The sequence below is a fragment of the Thamnophis sirtalis genome, unplaced genomic scaffold, assembly GCF_051295495.1.
Source record: "Thamnophis sirtalis isolate CommonGarterSnake01/CBP01778 unplaced genomic scaffold, rThaSir2_p1.2 scaffold_1, whole genome shotgun sequence".
NCBI lineage: Eukaryota > Metazoa > Chordata > Lepidosauria > Squamata > Natricidae > Thamnophis > Thamnophis sirtalis.
Window position 1 is genome coordinate 22,085,082 of NW_028261381.1, and position 22,067 is coordinate 22,107,148.

The 22,067-nt window shown below is 40.8% G+C and overlaps 1 protein-coding gene across 2 annotated transcripts in view; it reads left to right on the forward strand.

Moving 5' to 3' along the window:
- The first annotated feature begins 2,679 nt into the window (after positions 1-2,679).
- Positions 2,680-22,067, forward strand: part of CHN1 (chimerin 1) — a 103,061-nt gene continuing 83,673 nt past the window's right edge. Inside the window, exon 1 of one of the 2 annotated variants that reach the window (XM_087708838.1) lies at positions 2,680-2,879. In XM_087708838.1, the coding sequence (XP_087564964.1) occupies positions 2,861-2,879 (19 nt within the window). In that variant the 5' untranslated portion in view covers positions 2,680-2,860. The remainder of the gene's footprint in view (positions 2,880-22,067) is intronic. The other variant, XM_014066185.2, reaches the window with a different exon arrangement.

Sequence of the window (22,067 nt, forward strand, 5' to 3'; positions counted from 1 at the left end):
CTCCTCAAAGTAACGGCCATTGAGCTAGATAATTTCTCTCTTTTCCCCCACTTCCCAGGAGTTTGAACCACTCTAAAACAATCCCTTCAGTCCCAAAACTCTGCAGGATGCCCAAAATGACATCTTGATGAATGGGACTGAAGGTTGCCTATTTACAGTACGAGGATGCATAACACTATCCTAATATAGGTGCCAACAAAATTGTTCCACAAGAATGACCAATATTATCTCTACTATTCCATGTCCAGGTTTAAACTCTGTCCGAAAAGGACCAGAAAATCCAGTTATTCCAGGGTATAAGTGAATCTGAAGCCATATTGAAAAAATGGCATCTAAAATAGAATTATTGCTCAACACTGTCCATATATGTAACCAAAATACTGTAATGGAATTTGGACTGAGTAAATGTGCCACTTTTACCATTACAAAGGTAAATGTAGCGAAAACTGAAGGAATCAAATCTAAACATCTGGCTGAGTGTGCAACCAACAACAGCAATACTAATGTCATTCCAATGCCTGGAGAAACCAAAATAGAAGAAAAAGAACTGGGGAAAAAATCAGAAAATATATGCTGCAAATAAAGATAGAACAGAGGTGGGTTGCTCTCTGTTCGGCCTGAATTGGGCAAACTAGTAGTAGGGGTGGCGGGAGGCTCCGCCCACCCACCCAGAGGCTTCTGCGCATGCGCGCCTCAACCGTTACTAAAAAAAATTGGCAACCCACCACTGAGGTAAAACAACTATAGGAAAAAAAAGTAAAAATAGTACCAATAGCAATAGGCACCTTGGGTGTAATTCCAAAAATTTGAAGCACCTCTTGAACATCAACAATGGCAAAATCACCTTCAGTCAATTGTAAAAGATAGGCTTACTGTCAGACTTAACCATGAACTGCATAAACAATCAAACTAAAGTACAGTTCTTTATTTGGGTGCACCATATAAACAGAATCTTGCTAGACTAAATCTATACTACCCTAACCTAAAGGATATATCCTGGGAGATTTTATGAGTGGCTATCCTAAATCACTTCCACAATCCAGTTCTGGACAATTGCTGTGTCTTGTCTCGTTCCTTTCCTTGAAATATGTTCCCTCCTTCCTATGAGCCTTCTGCATTACCCTAATCAATCACACTTATTTGGAACAACTTACTTCCTTTAAGTTGTTCCAAATAATATTATTAAGCAACAACGTCTTCCTGTCCTATATCCTTGGGAAGGAGTATCTAAAGACAAAAATGCTAAATCCAGCCTAAACATCCGTCTGACTGTGCAACCAACCATAATAATAAAAATAAGGAAAAGCCAGGCAATATTTTATTTTAGGGATATGATGGAGGACACAAGACAAAAACATTGGCAACAGTGGATCACTAGTGACCCTATGCATGTAGAAATAGGATGTAGGCATTGAGGTTTTGTCACAGGCTTTAAACTGCGGGCAAACTTTATGTACCAAAAACCATCAGAGGCGATTGTGTGGGAATAAATGATATCATTCTAGTCCAGGAGAGGGGTAATTGGGCCAACGTTTAAGAATGAATGACCATATCAGGTTCTAATATGTATTCAAGTTTACCTTCTCAAGTTTTCTTAATTCTCATTCGGTATGTACGTTGCATTGTCACTTAGTGATTCCCCCTCCCCCTCTTTTCCAATGTATTCTTCATGTTACAGGTAAAGTAAGGTATGTCAATCTACGCCACCAAATGTGCTGATGCAAGGAGTGAGCCTTGCATGAGGAACATGTTTTTACATATAAGGAAAACTAAAAGGTCCCCTTGCACATATGTGCTAGTCATTCCTGACTCTAGGGGGCAAGCTGAAGAGCCAGCCCTACGTGAAGATGCCTCAGTGGTCATGTGGCCAGCATGATTAAATGCCGAAGGCGCACGGAACGCTGTTACCTTCCCACCAAAGTGGTCCCTATTTTTCTACTTGCATTTTTTACATGCTTTCGAACTGCTAGGTTGGCAGAAACTAGGACAAGAAACGGGAGCTCACTCCGTTATGCGGGGCTAGGGATTTGAACCCCCAACTTGCTAACCTTTCTGATCGACAAGCTCAGCGTCTTAGCCAATGAGCCACCGCATCCTTCTATAAGAAGAACTAAAAGAGGCTACATCAGAACGAAAGTAGGGGGAAGGCAGTTCCCTATAGGCAGAGCTTGGGACTCAATCCTCCACTATCTGGAGGAAGTGCAGTTCAGAGAGCAGCGAGGGGCAGAGACCTCGGCCCCCTTTCAATGATCAAAAACAAAACCCGCCAAGGCTGTGCAACCCCAACCGGGAGGCTCTTGACCCCTTGTCCGCAAGCTTCCTTCTGTCTTAGCTTGACAGCGCCTGCCCCTCCGAGGCGTGATGGAGGGTTTAGGGATGGAAGGAGGGAGGTGGTGGCCCACGAATCCCCCGTTGCCATGGGAACCCATTCAGGGAACTGCAAGCCGCGAAGACAGGAGGGGAGGAGAAGCCGGTCATGTGGCGAGGCAAGATGGCTACCAGAGCTTGAAGGCTGCAGCCTGAGTGGGTGGGAGCAGCAGCGCCGTCCGAAAGGGAGCAAGGCGCCTTTCAGCGCGGCAACAGCTGTCCGCTGCTCTTGAAGTTTTCTCCCTCCGGGCCTCCCGGGCGCAGACCCTCTCTCCGCCCCGACCTTTCCCCGACGGCTTCCTCCCCCCACGCCCCCCTCGGTCAGCAGGCAAAAGGCGATCGCGGCGATAACTTTTATTGCAAGCGGCTGCTCCGGCTCTTTTGTTGGTTTTTCTGCGCGCCGCTAATGGGAGCGCCGCAGAGCTCCGGTCCGTCCGCCGCTCTGGCTCAGTGAAACCTCCGAGGCGATCCCGCTCATAGCGGAGCCGAGACGATGGCTCTCACCTTGTTCGGTGAGTAAGCGCTGCCTCTCTCTGTGTCTCTCACACACACCCTTCTTCCCTCCCTCCCTCCACAGGTAGATAAATAGAAAGGGAGGCAACCCCGAAGGGAGGATGGAAGCGGCTGGAGGGAGCGCTCCCTCCCTCTCTCTCTTTTGCTGGATTCTTTTTTGGGTTGGCCATTAAGCAAGAGAAAGACTTCCTTCCCTCCTTCCTTCCTTCTTTCTTTTCCTCACCCATTGTTTCTACTCCAAACAGAGCCTGTGGGTGTGTACTTGCTTCTTCAGTCACTGTCGGGGTTTGGTGCTTGATTGGCATTTGCACTATGAAGTGCTAGAGTTCTCAGGCAATCTCTTTCATCTCTTTCATACACTCCTTCTCCCCATTCCCCAAATCTAGCTTGCAGGGCGTCCATTCTCTTTCTCACAGCAATAGTAAAACAACACCAGCTAGCTTATAGTTCATTCTCTGCTCTTTCTGGGAAGTCAGAGAGAAGTTGCCCCTGCAGCAAAAAAAGCTGGGTCTTTTTTTAAAAAAAAATGTGTTTCTTCCGGAACAAATGATAATCGATGTGATAAATGGCAAGCGAAGATGCAAATATTAGTATATGATTTATTTTAAAAAAATGATTCAAAAAGCATCTCTCAAAAACTAATGGTAAAAACACACTGTTTATTTTTGTGTGCGTGCAGACACAGGATGTGGGTTTTCTATCATTTGTTTTTGATTATGTGTGTTTTGAGCAGCGCAAAAATGTTCCTATAAATAAAATATTAATTTGGGCAAGTTTTATATATTGGCACATTAATTTATTTAAATTAATTATTAAGCTTAATGGCACACATCTCTAACTTAGTACAGTAATTAAAAAGCACTTTGTAACAGTAAAGTGAAGCAAAATAATCTTGACACTAACATATCATTTGTGGAAGCAAATTTCATTACATAAATAACTCAAAGTATTCTTAACTTGGGATTGCTTCCCACTGATTTATTTTGTGTAATTATAATTTATATTAAATGTGTCTTTATATAAAGTTGTAAAAATACTGTTTGCTATATTTTTAAAATGGATGTGATCAGTTTGATACCATAGTAATGAAGAATTTAATAACAAAGTGTTTTCTTAATCTTTTATCTTCAAACTCTTAACTGCTGCAACAGTTTTTATACATGTACCTTTGCTCTTTATAAGAGTATCTAGCCTTTTAATTTCACTGTTTACAGAAAGTTTCCAGCAAACTGGGAGATTCCAAATATAACCAAGGAAGTATATTTTAAAATTGTTAACATATTTGGAAATAATTTAGCCTAGGTCTAAGATGGTTATATTAAATTTATTTCATCAAACTTGTATTGTGAATTGATTCTTCAGAGTATAAAGTAATGACCCTGGGTAAGTTTTTTTGTGATTGTAATAAAAGTTTTGTAATAGGTTTATATTGTTACCATAGTAAAGATATTTGTGACACCTTTTTATTGTGGAGTAGTGTCTATTTCATCTAACAACTGGCAAAGACTATGTTTTCTGGACAAAAATGCAGTTGAAAAGGAGAGGAATAGAGGTGAGTTATAAAAATAATTGTTTATAGATAGTGATTATTAATAAAACAATGCAGGTGACTTCTTCCAATCAAGTTTGACATATTCATGCAATTTCCTTGGCAACAGCACAGAAGTATTGTCATTGTTTTTATCCATTATGCTTTTATTTTTTAGTGTAACACACAGCCCCAGTATTCTCTGGTAATTCTTACACTCAGGTAGGTCTTAGCTTCCAGCCAGGTGCTGCCACCTGTTGAGGCAACAAAATAGCATTGCTTTAATAATGGTCACTAAAGCTTTGAATATTCTTCAATGTTCGAAATATATGGGAGAACATTTTGAATATTGTCCCTGGTTAATTCCCAGTGTGACTTGTGACTATAAAAGCTTAAGTATCGTAAATGTGATGGCATATTATGGTGTCATAATGTTATGCATTGTTATCTTTGCTGGAATAGCCTTCGTATGATTACTGGAAATCTCATTGCTAATGAAAGACCACTGGATTCTTTTCTTTTCTTTTCTTTTCTTCTCCATACCAGTCAGTGGCTTCTTACTGCTCATAAATCCTGATTGGCAATTGTCTCTTGTAAGTGGTGCAAGAAGACAAAGATTGACATTCAAGCACTATGCTCAATTCAATTTTTTTTATTACGGTCATAGACCACCATTCACTATGCTCAATTTTTAAATCTTGGTTAGTTCCTACCTGTTGCATAAATGGAAAGAGCCAAGCAGAAATGAACCAATAGAGTATTTCAACACATACCAAGGATTTTCTTTCTTCTGGCCTGAAAATTATATATACATTATTTTTACAGGATCCCTGTTATTCTTTTAAATAGTAATCTGTTTAATAACTAAAAAAACAGAAATCATATGCTTCACCTTTGAGAGTCAGACATGAAATCGTAATAATCTTCCAGGGCTTTATTATTTCTGGCCTTCATTCTTGAATTTACAGTTGGGTTACTAAAAGATCTGTAAAGTTTACTGCTGTTCTCTGCTGGATGTGTTACTTAAAGCTCTGGGGAGCAGTAAATATTTTAAAAAAAGCAATTACTAACAAAATGTAAGGAAAAAGTTTTTCAGGTGACAAAAAAGAAATTTAGGCATTACCAAATATATTTAATTGCACTTAGACGTAAATATTTATATACTCCCCCATAATGCTTTACAGCACTCGCTGAGCAATTTGCAATGTCAGCCTATTTCCCCCAACAATCTTGTTGGACATTTTACTGACCTTGGAAAGATGGAAGGCTGAGTCAACCTTAAGCCCCGTCAGAATCAAACTCCAAGCTGTGGTCAGAGTTTGGCTGCAATACAACATTTTAAAACCTGCGCCACCATGGCTCAACAAATTCTTAAAACTATTACATAGCATTTCTGCCATAGAATAGGACAGTGTTTCTACTATTGAATATGTTGTTCAGAGACACATAAAAGAAAACATGAACAGATGTGGCACAGCAGGCATTGTGCATGAAAACCAGAATAATAAAGGATTTTTCATACATTTTTTACCTTCAGATGGTTTGTTAGGAAAAGTTTAATGTTCTCGAATTGGAATTCCAGACAATAGCAGTAGCAATAGCAGTTAGACTTATATACCGCTTCATAGGGCTTTCAGCCCTCTCTAAGCGGTTTACAGAGTCAGCATATCGCCCCCAACAATCCGGGTCCTCATTTTACCCACCTCGGAAGGATGGAAGGCTGAGTCAACCTTGAGCCGGTGAGATTTGAACAGCCGAACTGCAGAACTGCAGTCAGCTGAAGTAGCCTGCAGTGCTGCATTTAACCACTGCGCCACCTCGGCTCTCAGACAATTTTGAAAATATTGATGAACATTCTGTAGAAGGTCAAGAGTCTGAATTTCTTTTGCAGTGGGCATGAGGAGAAATGGATATACAGTAGCTGGTTGTGTGACAGAGTTCATTTCACTTTTACATTGTTAAATCACATACTTTTTCCGCATCAACCAACGTAACACTTCCAGATATTACCTTTATACTTGTGGCTATCATTCTAGGAAGTGTTACTCTTAGTAAAGTGTCTGATATCAGTTATAAATCAGATGATAGAAAACAAACACTAGATAACAGTGGTGGTCTTGGTCACTTAAAAACAGGTCAAGGAATTGCTGGCTTTCTTAAATCCATTTTGGAGGGGAAATTAAGATATAGATTTAATAATTAAATATATGTAGCTTTATCCAAACATACAGAAGTAATCCTTAGCTTATGTCCATTCATTCAATGATAGATGGTGCTGTAAAAATGGACATGATCAGTCCTTGAAATTCTGACTGTTGCAACACCTCCACAATCAAGGGATTGTGACAGGTGCTCGGACGCCAAGCTCATGATTACAACATTGCAGCAAGCCATGATTATGTGATTGCCATTTGTGACTTTCCCTACCGCCTTCCTACAAAGTAAAGTCAATGGGGAAGCTGGCAGGGAAGGTTTCAAGTCACTCCCAACAAGTCGCTCCTGCTGCTTTTTCTCCTGAGGAACCTGCTAGAGATTACGAGAGCCCAGGATGGTGATGATTATCTTAGTGCTTGAAGAACTGTGAAAGTATTCTTTCCTAGAACTTGATCATTAATGAAAAGCAATCATAGCAGGGCTATTGCACTGTGAGCAAAGCCTTGTGGTGAAGATAATGGGATGGGAAGATTGGTACCTATTCTAGAATTCTGGAAAGTGTAGTCCCAGTATGTTCAGAAAGGTTAAATTGAAGGAGGCTATCATCAATATTTTCTTAGCAGGTTTGCTTTGGGATGATTGTGCAATGGGACAGTGGTTATGGACACTGTACAGAACAGAAAACTGGTATGAACTTCAAGTGAAGATTATAGCTTAGAAGAAAAGCCAATGTATCAGTGCTTCTTTTCAATTGCCCAGTGCTATAATTGACAGACTCATTAAACATCCTCACCAATTGCTAACAGAAAGAGCTAACTCTGATACTGGTATCACTTTTCTTGGCAACATAGTTTTGCATTGGAATTGCTTGTTGAATAGAGGTAGTCCTCAAGTTACTAATATGGAGCCTGCAAATTACATTGGTAACCCAAGGATCCGTTGGAGTGAATCACATAAAATGAATGTGAATACGCAGGTCTTTAAGTGCACATAAGGTATCTTAGGGTGGGGAAGGCCAAGGGGAGGGAGCTAGTGACGGAACAGGCCATCTGCTTAAGACCACCCAAGGCTTCCCCAACCCATTGAGATACCTCATGGAATTGCTTCCCCCCACCACCACAATCCTTCCGTGTGAGGTCACTTACCTTTCAAAGATCTAGTGAGCTGTCTCCTCTCCAGCCTCTTTGCCACACAAGATCATGGCCCTCAGACACTTTCAGTCTCCATGCAAAATGTTTGCAAGCCGACAGCACTCTTTGTTGGAGTGAAATCAGGCTGTCTCAAAGCATCCCGTTGGCTTGCAAACGTTGTGCATGGAGACTGGAAGCTTCTGGGGACCGTGATCTTGCAGCCTGAAGGCCTGCAAGATCACTGTGCCCAGAAGCTTCCAGTTTCTTCCAGTTTCTGCTCAAAATGTTTGTAAGTTGATGGAATGCTTTGAGGCAGTGTGATTTCTCAAGAGAGGAAACATCTTCACATGGTAAGTGAGTCACAGCAGGATAGGAGGGGGTAGGAATTGTGAGGAGTGGGGTGGGCATAGGCAGGGTGAATGTTGCAGGGCCTCTGCGGTCATTCATAAGGGTGAACAACTGCTGTGATGCTACAACATTCAATCTCAGGACTATGTCATAAATACTTGGAGGCTTATCACATAACTTAGAATGGTCACTAAGTGAACTGTTGTAACTCGAGCATTATTTGGTTAGAAGGAGCATGCCAAATTCTGCATCCTTAAAAAGCTTTGTTGTTTTGGACTAAATTTCTCATGTATGCAGGTAGGCAACTTAATAACTAAATGATAATTTCCAGCATTATTAATGGGCATACTGAAATTATGTTCTAAAGGTTCATATCTAAAGCCTCATATCTCTATGAGTTATAAGCATAAAGGTAAAGGTTCCCCTTGCACATATGTGCTAGCGTTCCTGACTCAAGAGGGCAGTGCTCATCTCCGTTTCAAAGGCGAAGAGCCAGTGCTTTCTGAAGACGTCTCCGTGGTCATGTGGCCAGCATGACTAAACGCCAAAGGGGCATGGAACGCTGTTACCTTCCCACCAAAGGTGGTTCCTATTTTTCTACTTGCATTTTACATGCTTTTGAACTGCTAGGTTGGCAGATGCTGGGACAAGTAATAGGAGTTCACTCCATTATGCGGCACTAGGGATTTGAATTGCCGAACTGCCGACCTTTCTGATCGACAAGCTCAGCGTCTTAGTCACTGAGCCACCACGTCCCTTTTAAGCATAGGACAATGGTGGGTTATGACCATTACAGGCGTACCGGTGCCTGCGGGGACCACGGGATACCGTTCTGGTACGGTGCTCCGGAGAGCCCACCCCCCATCTTTACCTGTATTTGAGCTCTTTGAGCTTACACGCACGGAGCGTACAGCACCTGTGCAACGCTCCGCCAAGCAGCTGGAGTGTCACAGAGGTGTCACGGAGCATCGCAGATGTTAAGTATGCATGCGTGCGCTGCGCATGTGTGCACACGTGCTACACGCGTTTGTGTGGTAGATGCTGGGCCCCGTTGTACCATACCGGTTGCAACGGGATCCGGAACCCACCACTGGCATAGGGTCATCCTTTAATAGAACCAGAAATGTTACATTTTGCATGAAGTTGCGAAGTATTTTTTCAAATAGATATTAGGAATGAGTGCCAAGAAGCAGTAACATTGGCAGTCACTGTTTAAATTCATTGGTTGAAATGTTATGCCTATGTTAAGTATTCTGTACTTAATCCTATTATTTTTCAAGTATGAAACTTTTTTCATGAGAGTAGTTTTATTATTTTAAAGAATAAAAATAATTCTGTTGGTGCTTCTTTTAATCAGAATCACAGAACTAGAAATTTTATTAGGACTAACAAATTTAAATGAAATGATTCTGAAAATGTATACATCTCACCAATTATCTCCTTAGAAGAAAAATATAACAATTATTTACAGTTATGTTCAGGTAGCCATTATGGGCATTTTCTTTTGGATTTTGTATAAAACATGTAATGTTGACACATATGGAATTTTATTTACAAGTTGGGGTAAATTTCCCTTGTCCTGTTTCCCTTGCCCCTATGAACTGTTAGCATCTTTAAAAGCAATTTTGAAAGATGTTCAGAGAGCTTCAGTTAAAATTGTGTTAAGAGCTAGGAAGTAGTTGGCCATTTCTAGCCAAACAGCCAGAGGCTATCCAGAGGGTATAGTTTATAATTTAATGTAATAATTATTATGTACTGTGAGCATATGGAAGTCAATCAAGAGCTCTGTCTTCTACTGTAAACAGTATATCTTAGCACTTGAACTATCTGTGTAACCTTGAGAATTGAATTTGCTCTTCACTTGATGCAGTGAAATGTTTATCTAATTTGAAAAACCTAATGAAGCAAATAAAGAGAGTAACCCTGAACTGCTTTGTTTTGCTAGTGGTGCATTTTCTTGACCAAAATTGAAAGGAAAGCCTTCCTGGTATTGGATACCAAGATCATCCACACCCACAAAACTGTTTCCTTCGTGGTGTCGGGTAGAAATGGGGTCACCGTTGTCCTGCTTTCCACTTCTATTCTGCTGCTATTGTGTACATAAAAGTGTTAAAGCTGAAATATCAGAAGACCTCTCTTGTACTGCTTCATGCTAATTACTCACAGTATTATTTCCAGTGGCCCTGGAAAATGTGGCACTTTTTGAGATAGATACATAATATAGACTATTGGTGCATCTCTTTATATCTGTTATAAGTATGAGCCTGTTATTCAGGTGTCTTTCCCTTTTCTTGCATGCTTTTTATCTTTTTTGTTGTTAACTGTTGTGAAGTTTGTTGCTGTTTAATAAACATTAAGGAGTGTTGCATTTTTGCTACCTGAAGTGAGTAATATGTGTAAAGTTGAAAATTCAGAGGTACAGAACACACCACTGAGGAAAAGGAACCATGTTCATTGCAATGTTGGATGCCTGAGGGAACCATGGCAAAGTAAATATTTAGGCTACAAGGCAGAAAATCCTAGGGATGTGATGACTGGCCAGTTTGGGAAAGCTACGCAGGTCTTTGTCCCTATAGCTGGAGATGTTAAGTCAAAAGGCTCTTTCAGGAGGGAAAACAGAGCTGGGAAAGTCCATTGTGAAGGAGAAAGAATATCAAGACCATCAACTGATGGAGGATGGAAGGTTGGAGCTTCTCTATATTGCAGTTTGTTTGTTTGTTTGTTTGTTTGTTTGTTTGTTTGTTGGATTTATATGCCGCCCTTTCCCCAAAGGACTCAGGGTGGCGTACAACATTAAAAAAACACATATTACAAATGTTAAAAAGGAAATTAGATAGAGTATCCAAAAACAAACCCAATTAATATTAACAAAACATTTTAAAAATTAGATTAAGATTAACAATTTAATCAATCATTTATTTTATGTTGTTCAGGCCAGGCCGGCTTGCTGGAAAAGCCAACTTTTTAGGGCACGTCGGAAGGACCAGAGGTCGGGGATTATGCGAAGCTCCGGGGGCAGCTCATTCCAGAGGGAAGGCACTCCCACAGAGAAGGCTCTCCCCCTGGGGGTCGCTAGCTGACACTGTCTGGCCGACGGCACCCTGAGGAGGCCAACTCTGTGGGATCGCACTGGATGGTGGGAGACGGTGGCAGTAGGTGGTCTCGCAAGTACCCTGGGCCTAAGCCATGGAGCGCTTTAAAGGTCATAAGTAGTACCTTGAATCGCACCCGGAAAACAACCGGCAACCAGTGCAGGCCGCCTAAAAGGGGCATAACATGGGAGCACCTAGGTACCCCCATGATAACCCGCGCGGCCGCATTCTGGACCAGCTGAAGCCTCCGGGTGCTCTTCAAGGGCAGCCCCATGTAGAGAGCGTTGCAGAAGTCCAGGCGAGAAAGGACAAGGGCATAAGTGACTGTGCACAGAACATCCCGATCCAGGAAGGGGCGTAACTGACGTACCAGGCGAACTTGGTAAAAGGCCCCCCTGGTCACGGCCGTCAGGTGTTCTTCTAAACTAAGCCGCATATCCAGGAGGACTCCCAGATTGCGGGCCCTCTCTGAGGGGGCTAAAATTTCTCCCCCTATCATCAAAGATGGAACAAGATGCACAAATCGGGATGACAGAAACCACAGCCACTCAGTCTTGGAGGGACTGGGTGTTGACTCCTGGGGGTGCCTGGACTAAGAGCAGCATTGGCACCCAGAGCACGAACCAATGCACTCTGGCACAATGTATTACAGTGCATACATAGTTTGATGCTTGGAGCATGGTTGCATCCCTCCATCCATGAAATTATTTCTTCAATGGTACAGAATAGTGGGGAGGTCAGCTGATGTCCCGCTTTTCTTTTCTTTTTTGTAATTTTTATTTTAAAAATAGTAACATAAAAACAGTTCAAATTTTAGAAAGAAAGTAAAGAAAAATAGTGAATAAAAAAGAAAATAGAAAAAAGGTTTATGAAGAAGCGGCTTCTGATCTTAACATTGATTATAACTGCATTTATATTTTATTCTCCAAATCCAAGATTACAATACAATTTCCTTTGTTCCATAGTCTACCCTTTCTAATAAGCAAACCTATAACAGAAGTAGGCAAAAAACCCTTTCAGAAGTGTCCATGCTAATTATCCATAGTAGAATTTCCAGTGGCTAAAGAAAATTCTCTGCCTTTTGATATAAAGAAATACAGCTAAAATAAATTCTTGCCTGTTGGTACTGCATTTTTTGGTCCCATTTTGCCAAGTAACTGTTTTTGATGTTTGCCAATCTTTGCTGATGTTTGACAATTTGGTTACAAAAGCTAAATGATTAGAGATCTGAAGAATGAAGCCCATATGCGGTGATAAGAAAATTCAGTAAGGACTGATCAATTTAGTTTTTTGCAAAAGCAGTAAATACAGCTGCTGAGGTCAGGGTAATGCCGCACTGAGAATATTGGAGGGTATGCTAACCTTGTCAGCAATTTACCTCTCAAAATTATCTTCCCATGATATTACTTTCTCTTCATATAAATTTTGATGCTTCCAATAAATCTGCCGTGAGAGGGAAGGGGAGTTTTTTCAAGGGGTGGAGAGGGAAACAGCAGGTATGAGAAGAGTTCATCACCCTTCTATCTCTTTTGCAGTTTAAAAAAAGTATCTTGACCTTGCACAGTAATCTAAATGTAAAAAGACAAGATTGTTCCATCTAGCTCTCTTATTTACTTTGATAACATAAAGTTTACAAAGAAGTTCTTTACAAAGTGGTAGGACTTGTGAGGACATCACAGACCTATTTTCCTAATCCCCTTGATCCATGGGCTTACAGATGTCTCTCCTTCCCTTTGAAGCAGTTGCAGAAATTTAGCTGTATCAGTTACAGGACTGGTAAAGCTAGTAGATCTGAATTGGGTCCTCTTCAAGGAAAAGAATGGGTTTTAACTCCAAGATCACAAATGACCAGGTTGCTGTTTGTAGAACATCTATCCAGATATAAACTCTGCCCCACCCTCTTCCCCACCTCAGGTAGACTTTCCAAGGTCTCCCTCACCCCTGAGACACCCCAAGCTCTGCTTAACGATCCACGTGGTTGTTAATGACCATATCAGGGAGAGCAGGTGGTTAAACAAAATGATTGTGTGAGTAACAATCATGTCTTGCAACACTAAAGAGCAAGCTCCATTACAGTTATAAATCAAGGACTCTCTGTAGTGAGGCTACTCTCTTCATTTTAATCTTTAATTCTTTCTGGTTGCCTGTAGTACCCAGTCTTCAAGGTCTCCTCTTATCAAAAGGTGGTGCAGTGGTTAGAATGCAGTATTGCAGGTTAACTCTGCTGACTGCCAGGGGTTCAATCCTCACCAGCTCAAGGTTGACTCAGCCTTCCATCCTTCCAAGGTTGGTAAAATGGGATCCAAATTGTTGGGGGCAATATGCCGATTCTGTAAACTGATTGGGGCTATAAAACACTATGAAGCAGTATATAAGTCTAAGTACTGTTGCTATTGCTGTCATTTTCTTCTCTCATCAAGGACATTTTCCCATGAAAAATATTATAATATGTAAACTCAAAATCTATATATTTTAATAAGACTTTAAGCAAATCACAGGAAGTATTCTTATAATTACTTCAAAATCTTATTTCCAGTTTATTTGACCTCTTGTTCGGTTTAAAAGCTTTCCAAAATCAACATTCTAATCACCTTGCTACTTATTTCCAAATAAAAAAGTTTTTCTTTTAAGTTTTAAACATATATAAAGCTTGTTTTGTTCAGATTGAAAGAAAACCATTCAGTGTAATAAATGTTTATCCTTCTGAAAGTTCTTAATATCCAAAAAGCAATCCACAAGCCATTTCCAATTAATGATTGAGAAAGGAAATGGGTGAACCCAGTGTCCCTTTGAACACTTCAAACCAGAACTTCAATTAGAGACCATTATTTTGCAGTCTCATCATAGGGAGCATCACATTGCTGCATATCAAGGCAATCTGGATGTTTCATATTCATCTCTGCCCATGTCCTCTTCTTGTGGAAGGAGATGATAAGGAACAGACTTGGAGGAAAGGTATGAAAGAGAAACCCAATACACGGATATAACAACTTTTGGAGTGTATAGCAAATCTAAAGGGTAATGGATGTGGGAGAAGAAATCTTATGCCTTGATTTGGCTGTTTTTCATTCTTCCATGTTTTTTTCTGTAGAATTCCATCTGTAAAACAGCACAAATACATGTACATTCAGTAAAGTAACTGAATGAGAAGGTTAAATAAACTTGGAAATATTCTTACCTGTCTCTGCATGGAGCTAATGTAGCCAAGAGATTTCAGTATACCTCTCCTAGATTATTGTAGTTTATCTTCATTATGTGATCTGTCCTGGAAGCTCAACTGCAGCCTTGATGCTCAGCATTTTAGATTAATCCGTGAGCCCCGGGCTCTGCTTGTTTAAATCTGCTTGTTTAAAATAAGGACATGCAGTATTGAACCCCACAGATGTTTTGGATAATATGTCAGTGATCTCTGCTTCCTGGCAACGCTGCTTGCAGCCATTAGTCACTGTACTCCATTATATCTGGGGACCATTGAGTTACCTACTGCTGAGAATGGAGGATATGTTCCCTACAGGCATCCCAAATATTCCATATTATTTCTGGTCACTGCTGGTCAGAAGCCAACAGTTTTTTGCAATTTACAAAGGAGCATTCTTTATTTGTTTCTCTATCTTGCAGAGACCCTAATTGGAATTTGAAATCACAATTCTAATCAAACAAAATCTTAACACCAAAAAAGTTTGTGCTGAACAGCTTGTGGTGCGCCATATCTTGAGGGATTTCCTGAGAAGTGCAGTATTTTTTTATCTTCCATGCTTTATGTATTTTATGTATTACTATTATTATTATTATTATCCTTCCTATTACCTATCTCTTCCCACTTATGACTATAGCCTTGTTGTTTGTATCTTTATGGTTTATATTGTTTTTATTTAGTTTCCTAGCATGATTTGATTGCTTATTTAGTATCCTATGACTATCACTAGGTGTTTTATCTTATGATTTTTGATGAATGTGGTTTTTTTAATGTACACTGAGAGCATATGCACCAAAGACAAATTTCTTGTGTGTCGAATCACACTTGACCAATAAAGAATTCTATTTGTTTATTTTAGGAGGGAAGTCCTTTTCTCCACACTTTGATGATTAGGTGGGAAAATTCCAAACATCCAGGATTTTCCATCCCTTAAGCCAGGGGTGTCAAACTCAATTTCACTGAGGGCCACATCTGGGTTGTATTTGAACTTGGGGGTGTGAAGGGCATGGCCATGGTGGCCATGGCCACTCGTGTCAGGGGTTCCTGTGGTGGCCCAAGTGCTCTGCCAGTGAAAATGGGCCCCCAATCTCCATTTTTGGCTTGAACAGCCTACTGCAACCCTTTGCCAGCAAAAACGGAGCTTGGGAGGCACCGTGGTCCAGTCTTTCGTTGTTTCCAGGACAGTCCTGCAGGTCAGATCTAAGCACCCCGAGGGCTGGATCCAACCACGGGCCTTGAGTTTGACACCCCTGCCTTAAGCCATCACCATCCAGCAAAGAATCTTCCATTCTTCCAGGCAAGAATCTGTACAGTGAAATGAAATGGCACTAAATAATATTGTAGCAAGAGAGGTGTTGTTTTTCTTAACTCCCCACCATTGGAATTAAGCAGCTACTTATTGGTTTCTTATATGCCACTGGAGGGGAGTAGAATTTATCATCTGCTTCTGGCAGGAAGAAACCTTAGGTGTTGCTTGCCTTGGGCCTCTCTGGATGGTTTTTTGCCCAAAGGCCATGATGCCCACTATTTTTTTTACTGTGATAACTTTTTTACTACCTTATTTAATTGGACATTATACCTGCTCACATTTGTTCTTGGAGTAAAAGGTATCCTGTCGTACAGGCGTCCCCAAAGCCACAGCCCACTACTGGGCCGTGGCCTGTTTGGAAATGGGCCCACATTAGGCCTCTTAGGGCTTCCCCCACTTCTGAGGCACCCTTGCTCCTCTGAACAACCTGTGTGGTACTTAATAACTGCAATGAGGAGAGCAGGGTTTGTAGCTATTAAGTGAGGCAATTACATCGCCATCTTGCTGAACAACTCCACGGCTGGCTCCATTACTATCATAAGTTCCTGTAACTTGCAGGTTAGCAGGAAAGCTCTGCCCTCTGGCCAGTTCCACCACTTCTTTGTGATATTTTTATTTGGGGGCATACAACTTTTTAAAGTTTGTGTGTGGGAGAGACATCTTTCCCCTTTACCTTCCACTAGTAGATCATCAGAAAAATAAACATGTCTGTATTTTTCACTTTTTCTTTAGCAAGTAGAAGAAATAAAATAAAAATTGACTGTCGGAAAATGTTTGGCAGCTTTCCATATAGTTGGCCTGGTGATAATATCAAGAGTGCATCTAACATGGAAGCCAGCAGAAAAGTGAATAGGCTGATGTAATCATGCTCTTCAGTAAAGAATGGCTTTATAAAAAAAATAAATTTGAAAAATCTCAAAACAGAGCACTAATTATCTTTTGTAATCTGAAAGTAGAAGCCTTCTTGGTTCTCTGTAAATTCAGTAAATTTTGAAACATTAGGCAGCTACTCCATCTTGTGGCCACAAATCTTATAGTGATTATCTTAAACAGAGAAATCCTGGCAGCTTTGAATTATTGGAAGATAACAGCTTTTGTATTCTTCAGCAGATCACGATACACAATAATGTTCAACACATGTGCTCCAGATAGATGTCTGCTTTCTGATTAGCCTACGTGTAGCTTTTAAAATCTCTTCCAAGACAGCTGACTGTCGCCTAATAGATGTACCAATTGTGGTATCAAGAAGATGCACCAGATAATTCTGGAATAACCCAGCATAATTTAACTTGCAGTGGTGTGTAATTGTGCACCTCTTCAGGAATAGAAGCAATTAAATAAAAGAAGAGAGCTAGCACTTTCCATGCAGAAAGCATCACATCCAGTTCCTGGTATCTCCAGATTCAGGTTCCAAGGCTCCAGGTTTACGGGTGGGCTGCTACGGGTTTGCCCGGGTTCAGGAAGACCCGTAGCTAATGTTATGGCCGGTTCGGAGAACCTCCAAATCCCACTCCTGGATGACCCTCCCCTGCCCACCCCTCCCAGGAGTCTCCACACTACTTGTTTTGGTTGTGACGTAAGTACAGGTCCTGTGTGGCGGCTCAGAGAGGGAGAAAAATGGCTCTCCCGGAAACAGACTCGTTTCCGGCCTCCAGAGGGCCTTTGGAGCCCGGGGGGAGGCATTTTCACCCTCCCATAGGCTCAAGGAAAGCCTCGGGAGTCTGGGGAGGGCAAAAATCCCCCCCCACCGGGGTGCAGGAGGCCAACTAGACCATGCCCACCATGGCCATACCCACCCAGCAACCAGGCAGAGAACCTGTTGCTAAAATTTTTGAAGCCCACTCCTGTCCAAGTTCCAAGAGTCAGAAGGATCTCTGCCTGTGGTGGAAAGCTGCTGCCTTACCACTGGGAACAATATTGAGTTAGGTGCACCCAAACCAGGTGATTTCTTTTTCTTCTGCTTATATCTGTGGATTGGAGTAAATGAGGTTTTTGTGTTTCCTTAGGATCCTTAGAATCAATACTGCTTTTCAAGGATTTAATTCCTCCTTCCATCTAGACCTCCAAAATATTTTAAACTTTGATTCTTAATTACTAACATGTTGCACTGTTACATGTACAACACTGACCACATGACAGCTGAGCTGCTTTTAGGGAATTATGAAGCATCTTACATTAGGAAATGGTGAATTGTATGAATTTGAAAAATGAGGGAATAATCAAGGGTCTGTGCTATGTTTCTTTTAAATTTGTGGCTGCTGTACGCAAACTTGCCCACAAATGTTGAACCATAAATCCAGACAGGTATTTGTGACAGTTTGTAAAGATTTTAGGAGGAATTTCTGAAAATACTATTAAAATACTATCACAGCAGAAGGTTTCAGTTTGCTTACTGCCTTAAGCATGTTTTTGATCCATTTGGCTTTTGGAGTTTTTCATATAGACAGACTACTTTGCATAATTACATTTATACAGTATTGGCTTGCATTTGTTTTAGCGTAGCCAGCAGAGGGATGCAGAGATCTTTAAGAACTCTTGTTTTATACTTAAAAAAAAAACCCACCCTAAATCTAAGAAAAGAACTGCCAGAGTGCACTCATCCTTATCTAGACTAATGAACACACATTCTGGGGTTGCCACGTAAGGCTTAGTTCCCAGTGTGGCATTGTTCAGCCAGACCCCCAGATACTACTCACTGCTTTGTGTTAATAACCTGGCTTGTTATATAGCAAAGCAAACAAACTGCAGCAGAATAATAAGCAAACAGGAATTTTAAGTAAGAAACAGTGAGGAAACTTTTATAAACAAAGGCCAGAGTTACATTTTTGTATACAGTATAAATATTGCTGGAGAGGGCAGTTATTTATGTTTAAAGTTTACTCCTGTCTTTAATATGAATTGTTCTGCCGTGAAGCACAATCTGCACTATTGTTGAAAAAGCATTTAATGGTTTGTGTTTTGGGGGGAAGAGAAACGATGTAAGATGTTAGAAAAATGAGAGTGGGTTACGAATGGAAGACGATCTAAGCTTTCTCCTGTTATTTGCCTTTCATAATTGTGGGCAGTCAGATTACACGATAGAAGCTTTGCTTAGAATTTCCCATGCTTTTTACAGCTTGTGCTGCCCCACAAGTAAAGGTACCATTGAAGGGTCTTTGAGGATTTTTGATGATCTTTACTGTAGCTTCTTCTCCATTCTTGTCAAAATTCTAGACCTGGTCATTGCTCAGATATAATCTTCCCCTGACAGTTAAGCAGGGAAACACAATTAACTAAGCATTTTTTAAAGTAGTACTTCTAACTAGTATTATATAGGACAAGGTCATTCAACAGCGTGGAATGCAGTATCATCAGTACACTAATGATGCACAGCTATACATCTCCATCCTTGGCTGGAAAGGTGATGCTGTTACAAGGCTGGCTGAGTGCCTGGAAGCTGTGAGGACATGGATGGAGAGGAACCAACTTTGACTCAACCTTGAAAAATAGAGTGGCTTTGAGTTTTGTTCCCACTAATACACACAACACACACACACACACACTTCCAAATCTGATAATATGACATCTTGCACTCTGGATAGGGTTGCATTTTCCCAGATTGAACTAATGCACAATTTGGGAGTCCTCCTGGACTCACAGCTCCAGTTCAGTGAGTAGGCATTCACCATGGCTTAATGGGATCCTTTCCATATATTCATCTGCATGAATTTTACCCTTTCCTTTACTGGGAGGCCTTGCTCATAGTCACTCATGCCTTAGTCTCTTGCCATTCAGATTATTGCAATGTGCTTGCATCTGAATGCGCAACTGATCCAGAATGCGCACAAGAGCTGGAGACTTCCAGATTCACCCACATTATACCACTCCTGCACTAATCCCAGTTTCCTTCTGGGTGCAATTCATGGTGCTGATTATCACATTTTCACATTTTAAGCCCTACATGGCACAGAACCTTATTAGACAGGGTAAATACGCTCTGGGTCACTGGTTGCCATCTGTAGTGAGACTTTAGAAGGTGCTTTTTCCATGACTGTACCTATTTTATTGAACATCCTTCTCCTGTCAAGACTTGGCTCTTTCTCCAGGTGCTGGGACAGAGTACGAGTATTCTGGGGGCATTCCAGACAGATGACTAAGGCACTAAGGATTTGGTTGTGTTTTACAGTTTTACGGCTTTTATAGTTTGAAGTTTTTATTGTTCTGAGCCTCTCAGCTGTGTTTCAAGATGGGCAGCCATACAATTCCTTTAAATAAAACAAACAAATAAGTACTCCATCCATGCACAGTAAATTAAAAGGGAATGCCTTGATGTAAAATTAACAGTTGTGATAAGTTAACGTGAATACAGCTGTTCATTAGTATTGCTTTTAAAATCAACACAGATGGATGATTTACAGTATTAAAATCTAAATAAATGGTTCACAAAATAACAGGATGCTGTGTTGCCACAGGAATTAGTGAAAGGATGAAAAGGGTTGCTTGTATTTCCCAGTTTAGAAAAGTTCTGTTCTGTCAGAGTTGTGTAATTTTCAAGAGGCCAAATTATATATACCCAGAAATTATGAAACAACATTCAAGTGCAAAAATGGAATTGTGAAGACATCTTTTTTTATTAAGAATGTTACAAATGGTGCCCAAATATAGTATTTATCTATAATTTTTGTTTATTTATTAATTAATTTTTATGTCTCCCTTCTCACTATCAAGGGAAATGATGAATATTCACAATTTTATAACTCATGGACTAGTCATATATGAATCCTTTGGGTCCAAAGGGGCTTTTCTGTCTAGATTAATTTAAATGTGGATCTTGAATTATTTTCCTACAAATGGAAATGCCTTCTGATCCAACTGGCAAAAAGGGGAAATTGAATTTATTATTTCCTTTCCTTTGTAGTTTTCTTTGCAATCAAATCAATTTGACTGGAGGATCCCCTGTAACAACACAAGCGGAATAGCAAATGGGAGAAAGAATTAGCTTTCATACGGCTGTATTCTAATTGCTGGCTAGGTGCTTGAACCAAACTGTGCTCAGGAAGTGTTTCTGCTAATGCAGCAAAATGATATTCTGCTGCAAATATTTTAGAAACTATGGAATCCTAAAGAAAGTTTAAGTAAAAAAAAAAGCCATGCACAATTATCATGCTGACCAGTTAAATGTCCCATTCCAAAAATGTTACTTAACTATTTGATGATTGTGAAGAAAGAGAAGTTATTAAGATCTGCAAAAACTCCTAAGATTAAACTATTCATTCATTTGCCACTCATCATAGGGTAACTCTAGGCATCTTATATTTACATATACAGTTAAAACATAAAAAGTTAAAATCAGATGTTAAAACCAAAGATATATGGGGAGGGCAGGAGCGGTGGTGGGGAGGTGGGATCTTTTATTATTCAATCCGCCATCTCCATTGCGCTGTTCCCCCACTGGGGGCCCAAGCCAATTGACTAATATAGCTAAAATCAGCACAGCAACCGTATCAAATTGCACTAGAAAGGTGTAGAATCACCAACTTAGTCCAAATCTTGGATGAACGGGATAACTAAAGTGTCATGAAAGCTTAGAAGTGTCATTGACTAACTTAGAAGAGTATAACCGGGCCTGGATGGAATGGCATGCCTCTTTTTGAATTCCCACATAGCATATCCCTGACAGATGCAGCATCCATTAAGTTTTAGCTGACAGCATGGTACATAAGGGAGGAGTCACTTTGTCAGATATTAAAATCCTAAAATTATAAGTTATTAATAAGAGCCAATTAGATGTAGCAGTTAAAGCATCGGTAGAAAGTGGGAGACCTTGAGTCCTAGTCCCTCCCCCTGGGCATAATATTGTCAGCTGGGTGACCTTGGGCCAGTCGTTCTCTGTCAGCCCTAGGACGGAAGCAGTGGCAAACCACTTCTGAAAATCTTGCCAAGAGAACTGCAGAGACTAGTTGAAACAGTTCCAAGGAGTCAATATTGAATTTTAGGGCACACACACACAAACATACACACACACACACACACACACACACACACACACACACACACATACCAGAGGTGGTATTCAACAGGCTCTGACCAGTTCTGGAGAACTGGTAGTGGAAATTTTGGGTAATTCAGAGAACTGGTAAATACCTCCTCCGACTGGAACATACAGTAACAGAGATGGAAGGGACATTGGATGTCATCTAGTCAACCCCCTGCTCACGCCAGAGACTGGTCCTGCCCCCATCTATTTGCCTCCCGAGTCCCAGCTGATCGGGAGGGAATGAGAATTTTGCAGCAACTTTTCCCTGGAGTGGGGTGGGAATGGAGATTTACAGTATCCTCCCCCTGCCACACCCGCCAAGCCATGCCCACCAAGCCACGCCCACAGAACCATAGTAAAAAAATTGTATCACACACACACACACACTTGTTGACTCCCTCTCTGAGGCAAACT